The following is a 23,921-nucleotide window of genomic DNA, read 5'->3' as shown; positions in this document are numbered from 1 at the left end:
ATCCTTTCTGGCTAGTGTTGACTATTTTTTTTTTATTTTTATAAAAGAAACACTTTATGAAAGAACAAAAAATGACATTTCAAATAGACGGCAAAATTAATTTTTTTTGCCCGTGAAATCTCGAATTCGAGTAATCTAAGTAAAAATTTCAAATTCAATAAATATTTTATTTTTTTAATTGAAAGTCTCAAATTTAAATAATAATGAACGAAAATTTAAAATTTAGTGAATATATTTATTCTTTAATCATAATTTTGAATTCGGACGATATAAATAAAATATATTTTTTAATTTAGTTTTATATTTGTAATAAGCCATATGCATAAGATAAATCTAAATTAATTAATTATAAAGAGAGATGATCTCATACAAGCAAGGTGGGGCAATACTTGATATTTACATTTTTATTACGAAGTTATATTGTTTAAATAAGTTATTTCTTTTTTAAAAAATGTTACTACAAAAGATAGAGATTTTTTCCTAGCAAATCAATAGAACGTTCATTGATTTTTTTATATTTTTTATTTAAAAAATCAATGGTATGTTTATATTGTTTCGTTGAAGTTTTTAGATTTTTTTCGTGTGAAAATATTATTGTATTATTTTTTCACTAATTTAATCAAAATATCTGTGAGAATAATCATCGAATAGTTTCAACGGGGTATTTCGAATAAAAAACATTTTTATCTTAATATCTTTTACTAAAAATAGAAAAAAAATCAATTTATTTTAAAATTAAAAAATATTATAATTTTTTAAATTTTTCTCTTTTTAATTATTATTAATAGAAAAATTTTGAATCCGATACTACTATCGGAAAGTGGTATCCAACCCATTGGGAAAAGGGACCGGCAAACCAACGGAGTCAACACAAAAACAAAAACACAACGAACCCTTGGGATTTTCAGAGATTTGAAATTTGTCGTAGAAAGAGATTTGGAAAATGACGCATCCATTTAAATCTATCATAAAATACCGTGTGAAAATATACTATGGACTCATAGCATGAAAAAAATGTCATTAACAGCATTATTAATACTTTAAAGTAAAACAAATCTATGATAATGACATCAAATGAGATGTTAATTAATTGAACTTTGAATATATTAGGTACACACAAAATTAAGTCAAAATTAATGATTTTTTTTTAATCTATATATGTTCCATCAAACATGTAGCTCTACGCGAGTTATGATATATATATATAAATATATATATATATATATATATATATATATATATATATATTTATATATATATTAATTTGGATTTACACATTAATCTACAGTTTAAACACTCAATTTATTACTCCCTCCATTTCATATTATTTGGCCTTTATATAAAAAAAATATATTTCATTTTCTTTTTCTAACTAAAATATCATGAAAGTTTTATTGTAGTTTTTCCTTTGATTTCTACCATTTATATTAAATTATTAATCAAATTTAGAGTTTCAAAATATCATTAATAAAGTTTGTTTAGTTATACTCCTTAATTTTTTTTTAAAGAGTTATGCTAAATCAAAATTGATCCACCAATACTCATTTCATCACATATTAGTTGATCATCTTATTAGAAATAGTTATCCAAATTAGTTGTCCACCTTATTAAAACAAGAAATCATTAATTGAATTTTTTTCTATGTCACCCTTGCAATCAATTGTTTTTCAAAGTGTTCATATTTATTTTTGTAAAATTCCAAAAAAAATAAATTTAAGGAGTGAATTAGTAAAATTATCTTATTAGTTAAAATTTCTTAATATGCGTATAAAATAAAATAAAAATGATTAGCTAATATGAGAGGAGCCGAGTAACCAATAAGAGAAATTATTACACTGTAAAAAAAAATATTTTTCTGCCAAATAATTAACGACAATAGCTCTATTGCTGATATATTGAATCTAATAACACTTAATTAATATCGATAAAGACTTAAACACTCTTTATCTATGCGTCTATTTGTTATTGTTAAAAATTATCCTTTTTAAGTGATAACTCATTGAAATAAGGGGGAAACACTATTATCAAAGAAGACTTTTACGACTTTTTTATATTGCAACTTATGGTAATTAGAAAAAGTAAAAGAGGAGACATTGAGAGGAAAAAATTACAAAAGGACGAAACGAAGCTAAGCGAAGGAATATTTTTTGAGATGATTGAAATTTCTTTGCTGTTAAATATGATCTTGGGTGATTAAAATAGAAAAATGTAATGTTTGGACTAGCATTGGAGATGTTAATATTAGAAAAAAAATAAGGTCCTAAATGCAGAAATTTATATTTAATTTAATTTGAGTCCGATTTTCTTCCACGTACACATATTCATAAATTGTTGTAATTTTTAAATTGTAACACATTAGTCATTAAATCAAATTTCTCCTTTGAAAACTAGAGTACAAATTATGACTATGTTTCCGTAGACCTTTTGTTTCATTATTTTATGTCCATAATTAATTTTCATTTTACTAATTAGGTCAAATCATTTTTGGACTCACAACTGTTTTACAATAAAATGTCAAAGAACGAAATGATGAAAAAGTCATATAGATAGAATAGAGGTTAGAAAATCTAACATAAGCACCTAAAATTTTTATTTTGTTTGAATTTAATATTTTTGAGATATTTCATATGAATAAAATCTCAATTCCAACGATGATAAAGCTAAAATTGATAGGATGATTTGAGATCTACATACAATCACAAATAAAAAGATACTATTGATATAAATTGATGTCAAAAATTAATAATGTAATTTGAAATTTACGTATAATAAAAAATAAAAAGATACTATTTATATAAATTGACGTTTCACAAAAAAAAACTTCTCGAGCAATTAGATACGACATGAATACAATTTTTTTTTTGCTAGCATACTTTTATATTTTCTAAAAGAAGATGTGTTTTCTTTGAAAAATGTCACTTCAAGTCATTTTACACACATATATACATGTATGTATTAAAACGACACATATTTATTTGAAAAAATAAAAAAGTATCTTTCCATTTTGGTGTTTTGTGATGTTTGTATCTATATTGTGATCTGATTAAATTTAAATTTATACATTGCATGATTAGTTTCTGATGAGACATCACTCCTAGCTAACAAGATTTCTTCACATATATTTGAAAGATTCAAATTTGAGATCATTCATTAAAAACAAAATATCATGAACCATCTCACCACAACACGTTTTAAAAGTATCAATTGAAATACTTGGTGGTAATTAACCAAAATTTCCCCCTAAATAGTTTTGTTGTTGGATCATTATGCTTGAAAATGATAGGATCGAGATGCCATAGATATGTTCCAAGTAAGTTCATCTACATTTTGTCCTTGTTATTTGGCCAATGCATCTTCTTTCTTTATATCACATCAAACTACAACTTGCTCAATTTTTTAAAACCAAAAAAATCCAATCCTTCATATATAATCTTATAACTAAGCTCTAAAATATCCACACCAATAAAACTAAACATCATCTAAAATTATCAACTTCCTAATGTAAAGTGCTAAGGATTTGCAATTTAATTATATATATATATATATATATATATATATATATATATATATATATATATATATATATATATATATATATATATATATATATATATATATATATATATATAAAATTGCAAAACCAAAAAATTATATTAAATAACAAGAACATATTCAATATATTATATACTTACAAGAAAATGAAGTTCAAGAAATATTATGAAGGCAGAGAGGAAAATTTTGTTTACAATGTTTAATAGTATAGATTATAGATTTTTGAAAAAAATGGTCAAAAGCCTCTCAATCTATAGTCGAATTTTTAATTACACACTCATACTTTATAGGGGTCCTATCACCCCCTCTAAACTGCCTAAAATTGAAATAGTTACACCCTTGAAAATCTACAACCACATATATATTGATCTGTGAATTTCACGCGACACATGAAAATTTAATTATTTTATTATTATTTATCAATTTTCTTATAATTTCTTTCCCTTTTTCCTATACTCTTCCGATTTCTTCAAATTCGAAAGCAATTTCTTTTTCAATTCTTTCAAATTTCTAAAGTAACTTCACTATTACTTTAAACACCAAAGTTCATCAAAATTGGATTATGGGAACAAGAGAGAGATGAGAGGAGGTGTGGGAAGATTTTTGATGGTGTTTTGAGTTTCGCCGGAGGCGACAACAATGGTGGCGTTTCGCTGGAGGCAGCAGTGGCGTTTCGTCGGAGGCAGTGACAATGGTGGCATTTCGTCTTAGGAAGTAATAATTGTAGCTATTCACTGATAGCAGTGGAGAAAGGAAAACTAAAAAAAGTGAGGAGAGCGAAATAGAGAGGAAGAACAAGTGCAGACTCTATCAGAAAAAATGAGGAAAAATTTGTAATTGGTTGCTTGAGATTTGAGATTGATAATAAATTAAGGATCTATAAAATAAAATAAAAATCTTATTTGAGAATTCAATTGGATTTGACGTAAACCTAATTCGATTCCCCCCCCCCCCCACCCCAAATATGATCCAAATTCCATTTTTAATTGATATAAATAAATCTCATTTTACTTTTAATTGATTTGAATGGCTTATAAAAGTTTCTTACATAAGATTTTAAAAGATTGTGTGAAATCAACCATGGTAAATCCAGTGAAGATAGTGGTGGCAATGATGGTTTAGAGATGGTAAATGGTGGAGGAATTTAATCTTTATTGCTATGGAGAAGAAGACAATAAATAAATTTTAAAAAAACATATATTCTTAAAAGTAGATATCAAAATTAAATTTTTATTATTAAACTTTTGTGTTCACTCTCTCAAAGAAAGTTAGATACACTCACTTTAACAGCTAGACGTTCAGATAGGTAATAATTTTAGTTTTTATAAAATTTAAGGGGTAATAAAATTTCATAAAATATAAATGTGTAGTTAAAAATCCGGCTATAAATGAAAGGGACTTTTAACCATTTAACTAACCATCCTTAATTACTGTAGCTCGTAGATTGCCCTTCTATGACGGGTCATGGCGAAGCGTCGTTTCGGAAATAAAGTAAATTTATTAGTTATATAGGGTGTGTTTTAGATACGACATAAAATATTTTAAATTTTTTTTAACCAATTTGAGATGAGACAATGGAAATATACAAATACTTTCATAAACTATGGGTATGTCTTAAATTATCACCTTAATTAGTCAAAGACTATTACTACTGTTTGTGCTCGTGATTGCTTATTTAATGTATGAGTCTAATTGTGTCAGAAGTCAACATTGACTGCATATAACAAATTTTCATCAAATTAAATCAGTTTTATGGAATAAATCTTTTAGTAAGGCGAAAAAAGTCAAAAATACTTTTTAATTTTGATTTATTATTTAAATTTATTTTTATAATTAAAATAAAATTAATTTTACCTGTTGCTATAAAATAAAGTTAAATTTTACTTCTTGTCATTAAAATAAAGTTTAATTTTACCCTTTTTATTACTAATTTCACTAAATTATCCCTCATTAGATGAATTGGTTCAAATTGATCTGAATTTTAAAAATAAAACCTATTTCTTATTTTAATCCATTAACCCGATCATTTTAAATAACTCTAACCCATTCTCCCAAATTTCCTATACCCATTTACCCATTCTCCCAAATCTCCATTAAATTATGTCAAAGAGGTAAATTCGGATCAATTTGGAACAACCCGTCTAATGAGAGTAAATTTGGTGAAATTAGTAACAGGAGGGTTAAAATTAACTTTATTTTAACGACGAAAGGTAAAATTAATTATATTTTAACGGCGAAAATAAATTTAAATAATAAATTAAAATTGGAGGATATTTTTAACTATTTTCCTTTTAATAAAAGACATAATATTATCTTTTTTTGTAATATATACAATACAAATTATTCAAAAATGACATGAGTGTAACACATTATTGAGTCGACAAAGTTAACCTCCTATAATAATTGAGAAAACGTACAAATCTAACGCTGTACTCCTATATTTGAAATTACTCAATTTTATCGTTTCTTATATTTTTATTTATTTATAAATACATCATAAAAATAATTTTTAAAGGTAATAAATAGACATATTAATAAAAAATGTTAAAGTTTTTACCAGCATTAATGAAGTATCATTACATTCAGTATGGCTAAAAGTTTTAAAATCATATATAAAGAGTATTAATTATCGCTAAAAATACATACTTAACGACAAATAAATTGTTAACGCTAAAAATTATTTTTTAATATATGATACTCTTATTGTTATAGATTATTTGACATAACAATACATAATAAACACTATATTTATTAAAATTATATAATATAATACGATAGAATACGTGATAAATCGATCCATATAAAACTGTAAGGATCAATAAAGGGATGACCGTGCATGGACTAATATTATTGGCGGAGTCTACGAGAAAATTAAATTAGCATATGATGTATTCTTCTTACAACATGTTTGGTATTTAATTGATAGTGACATTTTACTAATTAAATTAATTCATGTTGAGGCAAATTAATTTGACCCCCCAATTGATAAATGGTCCTATACACCCTAACGTGGCATTTCTTTCAATTTTGGGCCTTTTGGTACCTAAAATTATGGCAATTTCTATGGGCTTATTTATGTAAATATCCCCTTTTTAGATTAGTCTTTTAAATTTTCTTCTTATTTTAAAAAGTTGAACAAATTATAGACCTTGAAAATGATATCTTTTCGATGATGTTAGACTTGGTTGCTCATATTAGATTTTTGTGTAACGTCTCCATAACTTAAAAGCTCTTAGATAATAGCATAACGTTTTTTATGATTTTTAATTTGCTCAAAACGGCTATGTAGATTGTGATATAAAAAATTGATGAGTTTAAATAAGAATGATTATTTTACAAAATAACTATCCCCAAAAGGAACACTTCTATCACAAGAAAAATAAAGAATGATCACCTGTCTACCTTGTATTATTAAAAAAATTAGTCATTATTTGAAGTTTTTAATATCACAAGTCCAACATTAAGATCACAGGTTCAACAGTGTGACATGGTAATGAACTCATACTTCTAACGGTTTCAATTTATGTGATTCCGTTTGATTAAATACAAAGTTTAAGAAAAAAGAAATGACATTTTTTCTTTAAAACGTTTATATGACTATCAATCACTTTATAGAGAATAAAAAAGAAAATTTTGAAACAAAAATTCTTCATTATAGAAAAGTAATATTTTTCGAAATAATCTTAAAAGAAAAACGTATTACATAATTTGAGACGTAACGAGTTGTAAAGAGTCATTTTAGTTTGGATCACATCACAAGTCCAATAAACTGGGACTAAAACTGTTTTCAACTTATCTTGGGCCTTCTAAATATCAAAAAATGGGCCTTAGGGGTTTACAATCCATAATATTTGAAATATTGGGCTGAGATTCACCTTCGGCCTTTACGTTGGGCTGTTGTTGTACATGATTTATGCATATATCATACATCTATCGTATATTTTCTATTTAAGCGGCTAGATGTAACTTACGTTGCATACACATATATTTATCATTTATTTTCTATATAAGCGGTTAGATATTACTTATGTTGTATAAACATGACATGTATGATACAATACTAATTTCGGTTAAAATTGATATCTACTTTTCTTTCCTCATATTTTTATCGTATATATATTTTTTTTATCATTGTACATTTGGGTGATTCTATGATGAAAAGTCGCTTCACGGATATGATAAAAATTCAAACATATACTTAATCATGTAATAGGAACATAAAAGTTAAATACACGTTTTGATATATAGTAACCAATTATATGTAGGTATCAAATAGATGAGTTAAATTTAATCTGAACAGATTAAAATGAGCTGACTTGATAAATGAACATATCATTAATCAACTTAAACTTTAATCGATTATAATTTTTTAAATTAATTTTATCGTGATATATAACTAATGATTATCTTTTAATAGAAGTAAGGATAAGAAGTTCATAATTATCCCTTATGATTTTGTTTGTCATAAAATGACGACATTTAATTTGTTTTTATCATAATAACGTCCCTTCAAATACAGACAAATACAATACTTATGTTACACACCGCCTTTGAGTTTCCTATTTTTATATTATTCTTTTACAAATCATTAGTCTACTCGTTTTTTTTTTCTTTTTAAATAATAATTATTTTTCCATACATTGTATTTTTCATTAAAATGTTCATCATTCTTGTTATTAAAAAAATAATAATCTATGGTCAACTCAAACCACTAACTAATATGGTGTGCTTGAATTTTTTTAGACATAGCCAGATATGTATCGACATTATTAATAATTTAGTCATATTAGATTCAATGTTGTGAAAATAATATAATTAATTAAATCACCTAATTTTTATTTTTATTTTAAATATTTTGGTTAACAAGTGGCTATGCGAGACAAAAATTAAATGACTAATTTTGCAAATGGTTAGCATAGGTGCAACGTCTCAAGTATACTGTAGATGACGAATTTGGGCCCTATTTTAATGGGCCAATATGGGCCTATAATTTTTTGAGGCCCGACAAGAAAGCAAGACAGATAAAAACCTCACGTGTGGGTGGGGTTTAAGGAGAAAATGTTGGCAAGGATTAGTCAAATTCAATAATCTGTTTTCTTATTTGCATTTATTTAAGGTGCCACACCTGTTGATGTTAAGTGTCTTGTTAACCCCAGACACGTGTGACTATGACATGTCCGAGTGCTCGATCGTCACGTTCCCACAAAACACGCTTTTCATTAATCATCTGGTACGATCAAACTCCATTCATCGTTCGATGAAACTTTATTTTTATTGACGATAAAACATCACATGCTAATAGTTTCGATGTTTAGATTTAAACAACCACGTCACTCAATCGTAGGGTTCCACGTAGGTGTTGAAGTTGAATTCATGTCGAGTAAGTAGGTTAATTAGTCGAGATTATACCCGAATAGATTATACATTCTCAAACTATAAAATTTAATACATATGTGAAAGAATCTGAATTATCCCATCACGACTCACGTTTGCTCCGATCATAAGCCACCACGTACACAACACAAAGTGTTTCCAACTAGTTTTGTGAAATGGTGCGGTTATGCCGTCGCTCTTACAACTTCTCTACATGGCAACCCATAACGTGACATTTCACGTGATTTTGCGTCCATAAATAAATAAATGTGTTTACATATATAACTTCTAAATAATTTAATTTAGGTCATCGTTAATTAATACTACTAACACAATTATTTAGTACGATGCGTTATTTTTTCTAATTTGTCGATAGTCGGTATGTTATTCGATGCCCCACTTCACTCCATTTGTCCTAAGAATTGTCAAAACAACAATAATATACTCAGCGTACTATTTTTTTTTTTTTAAGGCGACAGCTATTTTTACATTATTTTTTTTAGGGAGCATAGATGATTTGTAGTTGTGATAAATGAAATGTACTGATTCAGTTATTTGAATTATGAACCTTGTCAATATCAAAATTGAATAAGTATTTAATTGAAGTAATAGTCCAAATGATGGATCCAACTAATTGGCAACTGCAAGTTAATGTGCTGTGTATATATATATGATAATACATATATACTATTTCAGTAAGGATCTTTAAGATTCTCAAAATTGAAGGTACACAATATCTTTACTCATTAGAATCAAATTAAAACAGTTTCTGATTCCATCATGTGCCCGTTCTCTATTTTGATAACTTTTTATAAATAATAACTATATGTAATTTTAGTAAAAAAAAAAAATAGCACTTTGATTGTGTTTGATACGGAGGAAAATACTTTCTAATGTTAGATAATAAAAAATGGGGAGAGAGTGGGGTTCGAGGGCGGCAATAGTTGAAGGATGTCACGATATATCATAATAACAGCCTAAATACAATAAAAGAATATTAGCTGACACCTTATTAACGACCTTTCCATATGGTAATTATCCATTAGTATTAATATTAATACTTTAGGGTTCATGTGGAACCTTTATTTTTGTAATCTATAAATGATAGTAACATTTTTTTTTCTCACACTTATAAGGCTTAAACAAAGTCGGTGGTTACACATTATTCTTAAGTTCAAACTTGTAAAGCTCATAATTAAAATCTTGACAACTGGAAATGTTTTCATGAATATTATCCTGTCATTTAATTTTTAAGTTCCAAAGAAAATAGAAAACAAAAACTTTATTTTACATTTATTATTCCAGGACTATGATTTGGTAGAACCGTGTTTTATTTTCTTCTCTCATCTCCAAACAATGCTGATTAATATACGTAAGTGATTAGTAAGCCTTAAGATTATCATAATCTTTGTTAGTTTGTGTTGATAAGATTATGGTAATGCATTAAATTCGACCAGAGCTATCTCTTTCATCAAAAAATTATAGTATATAATATTATGATCAAAAAATTATAGTATATAATATTATGATTAGTTTTCATGTATATATATATTAGATTTGAATTTTTCTTAACTTCTTCGTACATTTATCTATATTTATGTTCACTATTAAAAAAACACTAAAATCAATTATGATCTTCATCACCGACCAGTTGCTATTTTACTCGTAGCTAATAAAATTTGTCGCATAGTAGGATTAGCGATATATTTTATTATGAAATTATAAAATTTGTCTGTTTCGAAATTTATTTTTGTCTAGTTATAATTATGGATATCTATAGTGAAAATCGTGACTCAGTTAGTGAGATAGTATAAGAGGAAAAAGAAAGAATGGATATATAGGCAACGGAGAGTGAATGTTGCAATCACCAAGTCACACTCATTGTATAGCCTATTGTCTCTCAAAGTAACACAACATTTCAACTTCACCCTTTAAAAATTCCTCCTTTCCTTCATTTGCATCACATCTTTCAATCAACTTTTATTTTTTTTATTTTTTGTAAAATTTAGATTTGCGTCGATTAGTTTATCGAGCAAAGTTTTATCTAATAAAAATATCAACCATTTCATTACATTTATGGGTGGTTTTCAATCAACTTCATCCACTCTCCCTATCGCTATTATTATTGCCATAAAGGAACCCTGCCCTAATTAAGTATGTTATGGTTGTCAATCATATTATATATTCTTTCTTATTAGCTAACTCGATCTTTATAATATTAAGATCTCTTTTATGCTTTTTTTCAAAGAAAATTTGAATTTAGTTAGGTTACAATGTAAATATTGAACACCAAATAAAAATTCAGGAAAATAAAAAATCCTTTTCAAACAAATAGATGTTTGGTTTATCATGTGATTCTATGTTAATTTTGTCTAGTTGTTCAAATAAACCATAAATTCATTAAAAAAATTAAAATTTATTTAATCTTTCAGCCATTTGAAACAACAAAACAAAACTGATGATATCGTAATAATTATTATGCAAAACATCACTGCAACATGATTATTATTAGTACAAAAAATAATAGGTTAAAAAATGTGTTAACTCAAATAATTAGGACAAAACACACAAATGTGCATGTAGATTTGCTATCTAGCAAAAAGAAATTAAGAAGGACCAATCTATGCCAAAGTACAATACAAACTCCTTTCGTTCACTTTTACGTATCTATTTTAAAATTTACACGAATCTTAAGAAATAATAATTAATATAAATATTTTATCATAATATCTATATTAATTGATGTATAGTTGAATTTGAGAAATACTTAGAGAAAAACAAAATACAATAACAATTTTTACTCAGTATATTACAAGTGACAAATTAAAATGAACAAGAACTATTTTTTACTCTTTAGATTTTGTTTTAACTTCTACCTTTTAGTTTTTCATCTGGTGTCCAGAAGCCCATATATTAAATCTGAAAGAGTTCATTTCGAAACCTCTACCACTTATTCACAACTTAAACAATGATAATTAGTATTATTAAGATGTATTTGACTCCTAATGAAGGGTACATCCAATTTAGACTCTTCTTATCTGTTAAATATTATCTAAGATAATCTTCAAGGATCAAATGGATTCATGAAGATTAGCCTTTGATTTTGTGCTTTATTTAGTGATTATGAAAAATAAAAAAAAAATCCAAAATATAATCTGAAAATTTATTTTATTTTATTAAAAAAAAGTAGGAATTTCACATGTGAAAGATGACGTGGACGTGGATTCGTGATGTGTGATTGGGATTCACATCTGGGGTGGGGTCCACTAATGTAATATACTACACATATTCACCTTTCAGGAGAAAAAGGACTAAGATGCAATTTCCATTAAGTCAACGACACGTGGCGATATTTTGACATGGTCCCCTTTTCATCGATTTTTATTTTATTTTATATCTCCGACATTTTAGGCTTTTCGTGTAATTGCAACTTTATGGCTGATTAATCTTATCTAATTTAACGATTTTTTTCTATAACATTTTGTTGTTATAATTTTGATTTTATAATAATAATGATAATAGATATAAAAGAAATCCTATTGCTCATTTTTTTTAACTTCCTTCTTTGATACTATTAATTTGATTTTTTTTTTATATTATTAAAAGGAAATGAACAGAAAAAAGCGACATAGGAAGTGTCACAATATATTCAAAGTGGTCCATCTTCACACAATTGCATTTCGTGGTTACCCTTTTTTAATTTTTGCTAAATATAGTCTTCAAATAGTATGGAAGTTCAAAAAAAAAAAGAAGCTTAATTGTGAGTTCTTAGAGGCCTTCAACAAGTCTCGATTTGTGTGTGTAAATTATCTTCGAAAGTGTATTATGGAACACACACAATTATAATTCTTTTTCTTATAGTGGAGTGACTTTCAACTCGAGAATAACGCCTTGTATTTATATTTATATTTTGAGATGAAATAAGAAAAGTTACGTGTCAATAAGGGAGAGATAATAGATAAGGCAATCCCTAGTAGAAGATACTAGCAACCTAAAAAAAGGAGGATATAACGTAGCATGTTCCTATGGTGCAATTTTTTATTTTTTTAGATTTGTTGAAAAAATGTAAAGAGAAGACAAATATATATGATGATGATGATGAAACAGTTGGTTGCAATTCCACTACATAAACACCCAAAAAAAAGCCCAAAATAAAGGACTAGTAACACAATCCTCATATGTCAAAATCCAAACCCCCACCATTAATATTGTATCCTTATCTTGTTAAAGAGTTTTTGAATTCGAATATTTTATATGAAATCGTCTTTGTTTGATATTATTTTACATTTTATACATGACTTTCTATCACTAACTAAAATTTGATGAGACCCTAGTTTGAATATTAAACTATAGATGAAAAATAAGGAAGAGAAAAAATCATATCCATAACCACAAAATATAGACGTTAAAGTGGGAAAATGAGCATAATATATAAACGTTTTTTTTAAAAATTTGGTATAGCTTATATAAATCTCACTTGATTTGTCATGCACGATATGTGTGCATTTCATAACGTGATTTCTCATTTAAAACATGTATGTCTACTTATTCTGTTGTTTAAGTGTATGTATACATTAAAAATGTTAGTCAACATAAATTTTAATTAGCTAAAATCAAATTCAACAAACATGTACAAAAAATAAGTAGTACTTCATATTAATACATGTTTTAAACTCAAGCTTGGAGTATGTAGTCCTTTTTAGTATGAAACATTACACATTGATCGAATTCTAATACAGATATCAAATATCGGGTGAAACAAACTAAAGAAAAAGTTGTAGATCCCCCACTCACTTCCTCTCCACACAAGGCATGAAATGAAAGGAAGAAAATCTGGCTTTCATTTTCTTAGTGAAATTTTGTCTGAGGAATTGTCCCTCTCTTAGGTCTGGCCTTGTCTTCAAAGCATTGGCTACTCTCTGTAGAGACCCCTCCCTTCACTGCTACTAATGTTTTTTGTTTGTTTTTAATATTTTCAAAGTGAGGGAACATTTTCTGAGTACAAAAATCATCATTATCTTATCTGTCCTTTATTATTTACTCTTTAAATAAATTCTTTTATATTTATATATAAATATGGACCACTATTTATTTGCTTGCTTTTTCCACTATCTGCATCAGACCCTTTGTCTTTTAACCACTTTTATGAACTATACTTTGTATCACCTAACCAGTCAAAGATGCCCACTTTTTTTGCCCTTTCTCTCTAGCTCTTTAATATACCCAAATATTTTCTTTTACATTTTCATTTTTATTTCGTTATATCTTCGTGTACCTCAATTAATTTTATGGAATATCTTTTTATAAAAAGAATTTATCCATCAAGGTTAAAATCGATGAGAAAAATTATGTAGTGCTTCGGTTTTCTCCGCTAAGTTTTAATCTTAAAATCTCAAGATTCTTAATTAATTTATTGATCATTAGATTGAACTTTTTGAGTGTTTTTTACGGATTAACTCTATAAAAATTTAATATATTGTTTGATTAGTTACCATTAGGCTGAACTCTTGAGTGCTTTTTACAAATTAATTCTTTAAAAGTTCAATGTATTGTTTGATTAGATTCAAATTTTTTATTCAAAAAGAAGATTTTTTTTGAAATTGTGATCTAATTTTTATTTAGATATTCATATAATTATAAATTGTTTTTTTTTATATATATTATAGATATTTTGTATGACACAATATTTAATATTTTATTTGGAACAAAAACAAAGTATCGTTTTAGCATGTTTCACTCCTTATAAACATGATTTTCCACTCTATTTCTGAAGCAACTTGCTAGGAAAATCAATGATGAGGAGTGAATTTTCCCATGCAAAAATAATTTTCCACCCAACTTCTGAATTAGCTCACTAAAAATGCATGATAACAATTTTTTTTTTTCGAAATAGGGGAATAATCACTGAATATTATTTTTTTAATTGTCATCCAAAATATCTGTAATAATAATTTTTGAACACTTTTTGATGAGAAATTTTAATGGAAAAATAAGTAAGGTTTTAAACTTTTAATTATTGTTTCTTGTCTTGAATTTTAATGACACAAAGTTTTGAGATAATTTTTTTTTTGTTAGAACAATACTTATTTTGAAATGGATGGATAATAGATTATAATATATATATTTTTCTTGAATAAAATTCACTTATTTAAAAATGGCAAAGATTTTAATTATATGAAAGTGACTTTTTTAAAAACAAAATAGAAAGAGAATAACACCAATTATTATAAACAGGAAAGTACAATGGTTATTAAGAGTCAGTTAATTACTAATAAAAGAAAACAAAACGTAATATTTTAATATTCACATTTTTTTTAATTCAATTTTTGATATAAGATAATAAACAGAATAATTGACAAACATTTTTTTTTTAAAAAAATAAAATAATATAACCTTTTCTTCAATGATTTTATTCATGACAAAGTACAAACCCAAAATTTTGAGTTTTTTCTTTTTTTGTGCATCGTGTGACTTTTAGGATATCTACGTGATTAGGTGCATAGCCTTATGTTATATAGATTCATATTATTTTGTATTTTTCATTTGACAAATGAGATAAAAGAATAATAATCATTTGATAAAATTTGTGATTACTTTATTTCATATATAACTTACACTATTAGATATCATTTCTTGTTTTGTATGAGAGATAAAGAATATTAATTTTGTTTTTTTTTCCACACTAATTATCTATATTTATTTCATCATTTTGTATCGTGATATCGCCTTATATTCCAAAATACGCCTCTTTCATGACTTCTTCTGGAAAAAAAATTCAAGAATCCAAAAGGATGATGCAAATGTCCTAGAAGTGTTGTTAGAAGATAAAATTTGAGAGTTTGTTAATGAATTTGATCTTATCTATGTCCAAACGCCTAATAAGACGTTAAAATTGAGACGTAAAACACTTAAATTGATATGAAATATTTTTTTTCTCTCTCATCAAAAGTCTCACTATTTGATTTTGGATCCTATTAAGTTTTATTTTCTTCATGAAACTTTAACGTCAATCGAAAACACTTTAATCTTTTAGTTTAGTTTCACGAGGTTTAAAGATTAGTTTAAGTGGTAGCTCAATTATAAGTAACACAAAGTTGATTTACTTTTTCCCCTGAAAATAATGCTATATATACTAATACTAAACTACTACTACTAACAATGCTTTTGGATTAAAAAAATAATTAAAAAATTGACAAAACTAACCTAAAGTTAACTTTATATCTTCCGTATCGAATGAAAAAATCTTCCTCAAATAAATATCAATAAAAAAGTTCATTACACACTTATTTTGAAACAGACGAAGTACCGTTTTGGGACGTGGCTCATGAGAGTTCAATGGGCAGGATTCATGCCCCAAAATAAGAAAACAATTCCCACAAAATGTGTACTCAATTTGCAATGAAACAAAACATAAAAAAAAAATTGGCAATTTAACTAAAGGTAGAAGCTTTTTTTTTTTTTTTAAGAATAGGAACTGTTTTTTTTTTCTTTTTGTACATGGCTAAATTCAAGATTCTACCATCATGAAGAACAAGTTAAATTCTACAAAGACTTAAATACCAAGATTTAAAGTGAATTAAGAAAAGAAAAAAAACCATAAAATTGGTTTGGGTCAACCTAACCAAGATGATCTTAACAATTATATCTAGCACTAAAAATTGATCCTCTCTCAAAAGAAACTTGTGCTAGCTAATTAAAACTTTTTTAATTCATGTTGTTCCATTGCTTGTGTCCTGGCACCCATTTTGGGCATTTTGGGCTAAAGTAGTTTGACACTACTCTTGAATTCAATAGCTCAACAATTGGTTCAAATTTCACACATCTTGGTGTCTTGTACTGATTTATTGATGCACCTAAACTTATAGCATAGTCCATCAACTTATCAAAAGTTCCACTTTCAACAATCTTGATTTCCAATGGCCCAATGGATTTGTCTGAGGCACGACCTTGGCGGTATACGCTGTTGAGAGACTCTTCGATGGTGAGACAACAATCTTCGAAAACAGATGGAGGAACTGGGGTTGATCCATTAACATTTAGCTCCCAGTATAACACATAATGCCCTGGAATGGTTGTGGTTGTATCAGCATAACTTGTGTATTCTGTCACATGTGCATCAAATGGCATAAGATGTGTGACTGCATTTTTTACTGCATTTTGAAGTTCAACTTCATCCGTCTTGTCTGAATCAATACTCAACACTACATTCTTCCTGCAGATAAAATTGAATTGGGGCGCGTTGTTCTTGAATCCAGCTACACGCAGCACATCGCCTACACGATACCTATAAAGCCCTGGAAGAAAACATCAAAAATATCAATTAACACTCAAGAAGATTCAACATTTCATATGTGTAGAACTGACATAAGAAAAGTTACCAGCATAGGTTGTGACAATAAGCTCATACTCTTGCCCAATCTTGACATCAACTAAATCAACCAATTCTTGCTGTTCTTTCTCATTAAGTGATTTAGGCATGGCAATTGAATTCGACACACCGTTGTTTCGATGAACAGGCAAGAATTCGAAATACCCCATTGTAGGAATAAGGGTATAAGCGACTTCACTTGGTTTACAAAGAGGGTTCAAATTGACACCAAAATAGCACTCAGAAGAAGCATACATGGTGCAAACAAGAGGCAAACCGTTGCTATAGTAATCAAGAGTTGGTATATATTGCGACATAGTACCAGTGACAATAACATCTATGTATTTGGTGTTAGGCCACAATCTAGTAATAATCCCTTGCCATGAATTTTTACTACATTCAGCCTCAACAAAATCTGCTAAATTTGTATCTGGTTTAAGTATGTTCATCACCGCCTCTCGAATTGAGAGATCGGTGATTTGGGAATTAATGGTTCCGACTCTGATATCATGACAAAGAAGTGGCCAATGCTTTTCTAAGAATCGTATGGCACGGATAAAACCTGAGGCAAAAACAGCACCCACACGAAGAACTTGTTTGTTCTGGCAAAGGCCACAGAGCATTTGGGAATACATACTTTGGTATGAATCAGAACAGAGAATGGTTTCGTTAGGGCTTGTGTAGTTCGTGTATGGATCAGGTTGCCTGTTTTTGAAATGAGGGCTTTTATAATAACTTGTTAAAACAGGACGAGCTGGTAATCCACCTGGTGTTTTAGCCTCTGATTTTATAAACAAAAAATACATTCCTTTTCCTTTTTCAAGGTCTGGAACAAATTGACTCATCACAGGCATTAAAAGACTGTAAAGCTGTGATCTTCTCGCAAGTTCCTCCTCAATCGTCGGCATCAGTTTTCGTTCCCCACCAGACGTACCAGAACTGCAATGAACCATGCAGGGAAACACGTCAAGTTTCGATATTTTTTTTCTTTTGTTAGTAAAACAAAAAACCAAAGAAAGAATAACAAACCTTGTTAAAAACTCAGAGATGGGCTGAGAGCAGAGGATTTGAGATTTATCACCATTGGCGATACGAGTGATATCAGACTGAATATCCTCATAAGTAATAACAGGCATGATTTTCTTGAAGTTTTCTCTATCAACATGACCATTAAGGCCATGGCGCTGCAAATACTCAACATGTGCATTTTCTCTTAGTATTTCAGCAAGGACTTGCTTTTGAATCTCATCAACATTGGTGGTAGCTTCTTCAATAAAATCAAGAATTTGCTTGTTCTTTTCAGTAACAACATCTGATTTTGGTGCCTCAGGCATAGTTTTTGTTTAATTAACAAAAGTGAAACTATATTTTGTGAACAAAAAAGAGAGAGTTTGTTACAGAGGAGAAAGAAGTGTTTATGTGAACTTTTTTTTTTGGTTTGGTGTGGGTGTAAGTTGTTAGTAGAATGGGGCTTTATATAGGGGTTACCCTCTAAAGGGATGTTTGGTTGAAGTGTGGCTTTTGTTTATCCGCTCCGGGTGTTTACACTAAACTAATATAATTTTTATTATGTGGTTTATGGAAGTAAAATATATATTAATGAATTAAAGTTAAGTAAAATAAATAATAAATTTAAACATATAATATGTATTGATATAGATATTCGATGCAAATAAATTTTATTCGTTTAAGACGGGTGTTACAATTTGTATTTGCATATCTAAAGGTGCAGAGGAGAAACAAATACAGCACCAAAATCCAAATATATTTTTCTTTCTTCCCTTTTTGGGTGTGTGGATAGGATTAGGAAAGCATATGAACTTTCATTTTTTTTTTCTGATGTTCGATATTTGAATTAAAATTTAAAGTTTTAACTATTTTAAATTTGTATCGTGCAGGGTTTTTATTGGAGGCCTTATTAACAGATTTTTCCATGTACAAAATTTGAGCTAGAATTAAGTGAGGTCCAAACTCATCCATTGCAACATATTATTTAGTGAAAAAGCGTATGTTTTGTGAATAATAAATAAATACATTTTTTATATTATAGTATAACTCTTTTTTTTCTTTAAAAAAAAGAAAATTGCCATAAATGGCTGCCCAAGGAAAATGTACATACTATATGTACTCTAATAAATATGAGAAAATTTAGTTGGTTGAGTTGGATCAGCTACCTAAACTTAGCTTCTTCATTTCGTACAATAATTTTCTACTTTCTTTGATTTAATTGATTCTTTTTCTTTTTTCCTTTTTATATTATATTTTTTAAAAAAAGAGTGCCTTTTAAAAAAAAAACAAATTTGACATTTCATATTACATAGAGTAAACATTTTTAAGAACAAAGATTAAGAAGTAATTTTTTTTCTTCCTTCTTTTTGGTGTGTGGATAAGAATTTCATTATTGTGTAATATGCATATTAGTTTTTATTATATTTTATTTTAATTTATCAATCTTTTCCCCCCTTTATAGTATGTTTAGGCAAGAATGACTTTTTTTAAAAAAATAATTTGACATGATATTTTTAAATTAGTTTAAACTTCAAAAGTATTTTTTTTTCTTTTTCTTTTGGTGGCTATGGATAGGATATATACCTGGGTTTTTATGTCAATTTGCTTTTGAAAAATTGAAAACATGCATTTGTGACTAACAAAGACATACAACTTTCATGCCTTTATATACGTTGTTGTCATAATTGCGACTTAGAGTACGTATTTAAGATTAATTCAGAGATTGTCCGTTACAGAGAAAAATATTTTATAATTTCTTGCAATATTTTCAATTAGTTAACTTTTTTTGTAAAAAAATTAATTTCGATAGAAAAACAAATTACTTTAAAATGAAAAGAAACTTTTTTATAAGAATTATAAAAAAATAAATTTAAGTAATATTTTATTGTGCTTTCGATCCTTTAACACACTTCATTTTTATCCCACTCCTGTAGTTCAAATCCCCATCACCCCATACCCCAACTATCACCGACATCTCCCATAATATTTATCTTTATTATGTATACAATAATGATTAAAATCCTATATTTGTTTGCTGAAAATATTTTCCTTCGTAACATATACACCGTAATCATTTATTTTTAGAGCAAAGTTCTCTTATTGTCCTTATAAGGCGTTGTTGTCTTTTACTAATACCTAATTAAAGCCTAATTTGGATTTTTATTTGTACAATTTCCGGACACCTTATCCATTTGCCCCAATTTCTTTTTTTGCGAGTTAATTATAGTTTGAAATACATTATAACTTCTAAAATAGCTTAAGTTATTACTAATAAAACATGAAAATACTAACAAGATAAAATAGACACGTCATCTGCCACAGCCTATAAAGTCTTAACTTAAAATAAACTTATAATGTAGTGTATATTTTAACACTAATAGGGCAGATAATTAAGTTGGATTTTACAAAAAATGATTAAGAAAACTTACCAAATATAGCAAACTACAACACTACGCATAAAAATTTGACCTTTCATACATAACCGACCAAATATTAAATAATAATTTGATTAGTTAATGTTTTTTTTTAAAAGTTAAAAATGTAATATTTTAAATATTTTTAAACAAATAGTATAACAGGACAAAATTTATGTACATATATATGTATATATTTAATTAATTTTATAGTACAAATACACAATCTATAAAAAAAAAAAAACTTGGATATATCCAAACTCACAAATTCCATCTAATTTCGTTATTATTAATAATTTAAAATATTTTTGAATATTTTTCATATAAATAAATAATATATATATCTTTTGTTATTTTTCAGTTTTATTTTAATTTCAATTTCGAGCTACCCAGAAGACACGTGTAGTATCAGGAATGTATGTACCCACTGGACAATTGTTCCCAGATCAGATGCTTGACACGTGTACAAAAAGGAGTCACTGATATCATATGCTTTAGTGGGATCCTATTATTTCTTCATTTATTTTTATTTGTTTATGTTTAATCTCATATCTTTTTATGAAATTAAAAATAAAAAAATTACATATAGTAATATTAAAAAAAAAACAATATTTAAACCAAGAGTGAAGTAGTAATTTAGGAAATAGTAAATTATTTTTTATTTTTTATTTTTTCAATGTGAACACAAGTAAAATATGATAGCAATTTCTAATTAAAATGCCACTTTATTTTCTTCTTTCTTCACGTAATTTAATAGTAGTATTAGGCTATTAGCGTACGTATACATACCATGTTTTAGTTTTCTTTTGTCACTTGATAAACTCTACTTTTTGTTCTCTCCCTTTCAACATTATCAAAGTAGGAACTTAGCTTGATTCATAATGTATTTGAATTTTTACAATACCTTTACGTTAAGTTAAGAATCTAATAAGAAATAATTATCGAATTTTATAATATGAGAAAAAAAATTGTATATTCATTATCATTTTTGTGAAACAATACTGATATATTATTATACTTATTATTTGATTGACAATACAAGGTGAAATATTTACTTTGTAACATATAATAACCATATAGGTAATATTTACATTTGGTCTCTCGTAGAAAAAGATGATATTGTTGTATTCTAATTTCTACCTAACTAAAAAGCAATTCTTATAGTATATTATCTACTATATAATCTTCTTTTATATCTTTTCAATTTAAGCTATGGGCGCAAATTTAACACCTAGCTAAGTTTGTTTAATTAATAGACATGCAATAAGTGATAAGTTAAAACAAATCTAAGTTAGTTGGTATGTTGTACATCATAAATTATCTGTCGTGATTCTCTTTTACATAATTTTATAAAATACTCTTAATTAAGGAGCGATTTTGGTTATTTTGCCCTTTATTGATACTTGAACAACTATAACATCACAAGTTATCTATCGTGATTCTCTTTTACATGTCGTCAAGTTGAGAATCATTAATTAAGAGGTGGTTTTGACATTTTTTTTCTTTCAATGGTATTTGAACAACTATAACATCACACATAGTTTAGGCTAGGTGTAAGAAATCTTCACGAACATAGAATTAAAATGAAAAAAATATTTGTTTTATATTTGACCTTCTAAAACTATGAATAATTTGAGACAATTAATTTTATAAATTACGATAAATAATTTAAAATATAATGAATATTACCTAATTTAAACTCGTATTCATATCTTTCAATGAATTACCATAAAAAGCAATTGAAAGTGGCGTATGTTTGCTCTCAAAAATTAAATTTCTAATTGATAAGTAACATATATAGACACGTCGCACCGTCAAGCAAAATTTGTTTGAGAGAAAAATCTAGTGTAATAAGTAATAACCCTCCAACATTAGAAATAAACTAGCATATTAATTGCCTTAATTAATTTAAACATTATTTGAAGATATGAAAAACAAATAACATAAATTAGGGAACAAACAATGTTGATTTAGTCTAAGTAGATACATCATTTTCGAGTCTAGTTGCTCATTGATATTAAAACTTTATATGAATTAAATCAAGTACTTAAAAGACTTAATTAGTTGTTAATTATGTATTAATTGTAAATTTCAAAGCTGAAAATAAAATTTTATGTACTAATATTTCTTTTTGTTGTTGCCGTCACTTTGAAAAAATAATAAATAATTACTTGTTTCGATTTTTCTTTGATTAGTCAAAATTATTTGTTATCATCCATAAAATTGTGGTTATCAATTTTACTATGACTTGTCACAACTCAGCTAGATGTTTGTTGAGTGCGTAAAACAAATAGGGCAAGGAGACAAAGAGTATGATGTACGTAATTTAACCTGATATAAGTATTATTAATTAATTTTATTATTTAAATTCGTAAATTATTTGTTATTGAATACTTTTTTTGTTTCTATTTATTTGTTTATATTTGTTTTTATTTATTTGTTCATTTTAATAAATTATGAAACGATAATAATATTTTTCCTAATATGTCCTTATTTAATTTTAGAAAAATTTCTAGTACTACTAATTTGTAATACATGTTTTTTGGATTTAGAAAATACATTTATTTGCATAATCTTTTAAGTTAAGAGTAAAATTATAACTAACCTATGATAATCATTTTTGTGTTAATATGTGTGTCACTTTTAAATTAAATAACTAAATAGAAACTGAGGGAGTATAACTTTACGTTGCTTCAAACCTTTCGTTTGAGCGTAACATTGGACAAAGTTAAGATTAATGTAATGCACAAGATTTGTTATATATAGCATATGTAAAAGCTGCAAAACCAATGTAAATCTCATGCAAGTCATAATAATAACTCTATTGGTGAATCCCAAAAAACACTTTAACAATTATCAAGAATATATTGCACAAATTATTGGTCAAAGGGACTCAAATTCTCTCGTAACAAAACAAATTAAGTAATAGAAGAAATATGAATAAATTGGAACAAGTCAACATGGTGATAAGATAATCACTTCAAATCTATCAAAATGTTTTGTCTTCCTTTTCTTATTTTTATGGATGAAAATAAATGAATTAATAAAATTATATTAACGAACAAAATCAACAAAGGTTATAATTAAGAGATAAGTCATATTTTATCCTTAATAAAGTCTTTAATTCGAATTTTCTTAAATATATAATGAAATTTTTTAATATAAATTTTAATTTTATCACGAAATAAAGACATATAGTATGAACA

General features: G+C 26.9%; 1 protein-coding gene across 1 annotated transcript; it reads right to left on the bottom strand.

Moving 5' to 3' along the window:
• Window positions 1-16,360: 16,360 nt before the first annotated feature.
• Window positions 16,361-19,250, bottom strand: GH3-9 (protein GRETCHEN HAGEN 3-9). Its single transcript, XM_004244120.5, has 3 exons — window positions 18,323-19,250; window positions 17,304-18,232; window positions 16,361-17,219 (listed from the first exon to the last, which is right to left on the bottom strand). The coding sequence occupies exons 1-3, from the start codon at window positions 18,625-18,627 to the stop codon at window positions 16,630-16,632; spliced, it is 1,824 nt and encodes a 607-aa protein (XP_004244168.1). The 5' UTR covers window positions 18,628-19,250; the 3' UTR covers window positions 16,361-16,629.
• Window positions 19,251-23,921: the final 4,671 nt, after the last annotated feature.

This window comes from Solanum lycopersicum, chromosome 7 (genome assembly GCF_036512215.1).
Source record: "Solanum lycopersicum chromosome 7, SLM_r2.1".
NCBI classification, from domain to species: domain Eukaryota; kingdom Viridiplantae; phylum Streptophyta; class Magnoliopsida; order Solanales; family Solanaceae; genus Solanum; species Solanum lycopersicum.
This window is presented reverse-complemented; position numbering and strand designations above follow the sequence as displayed.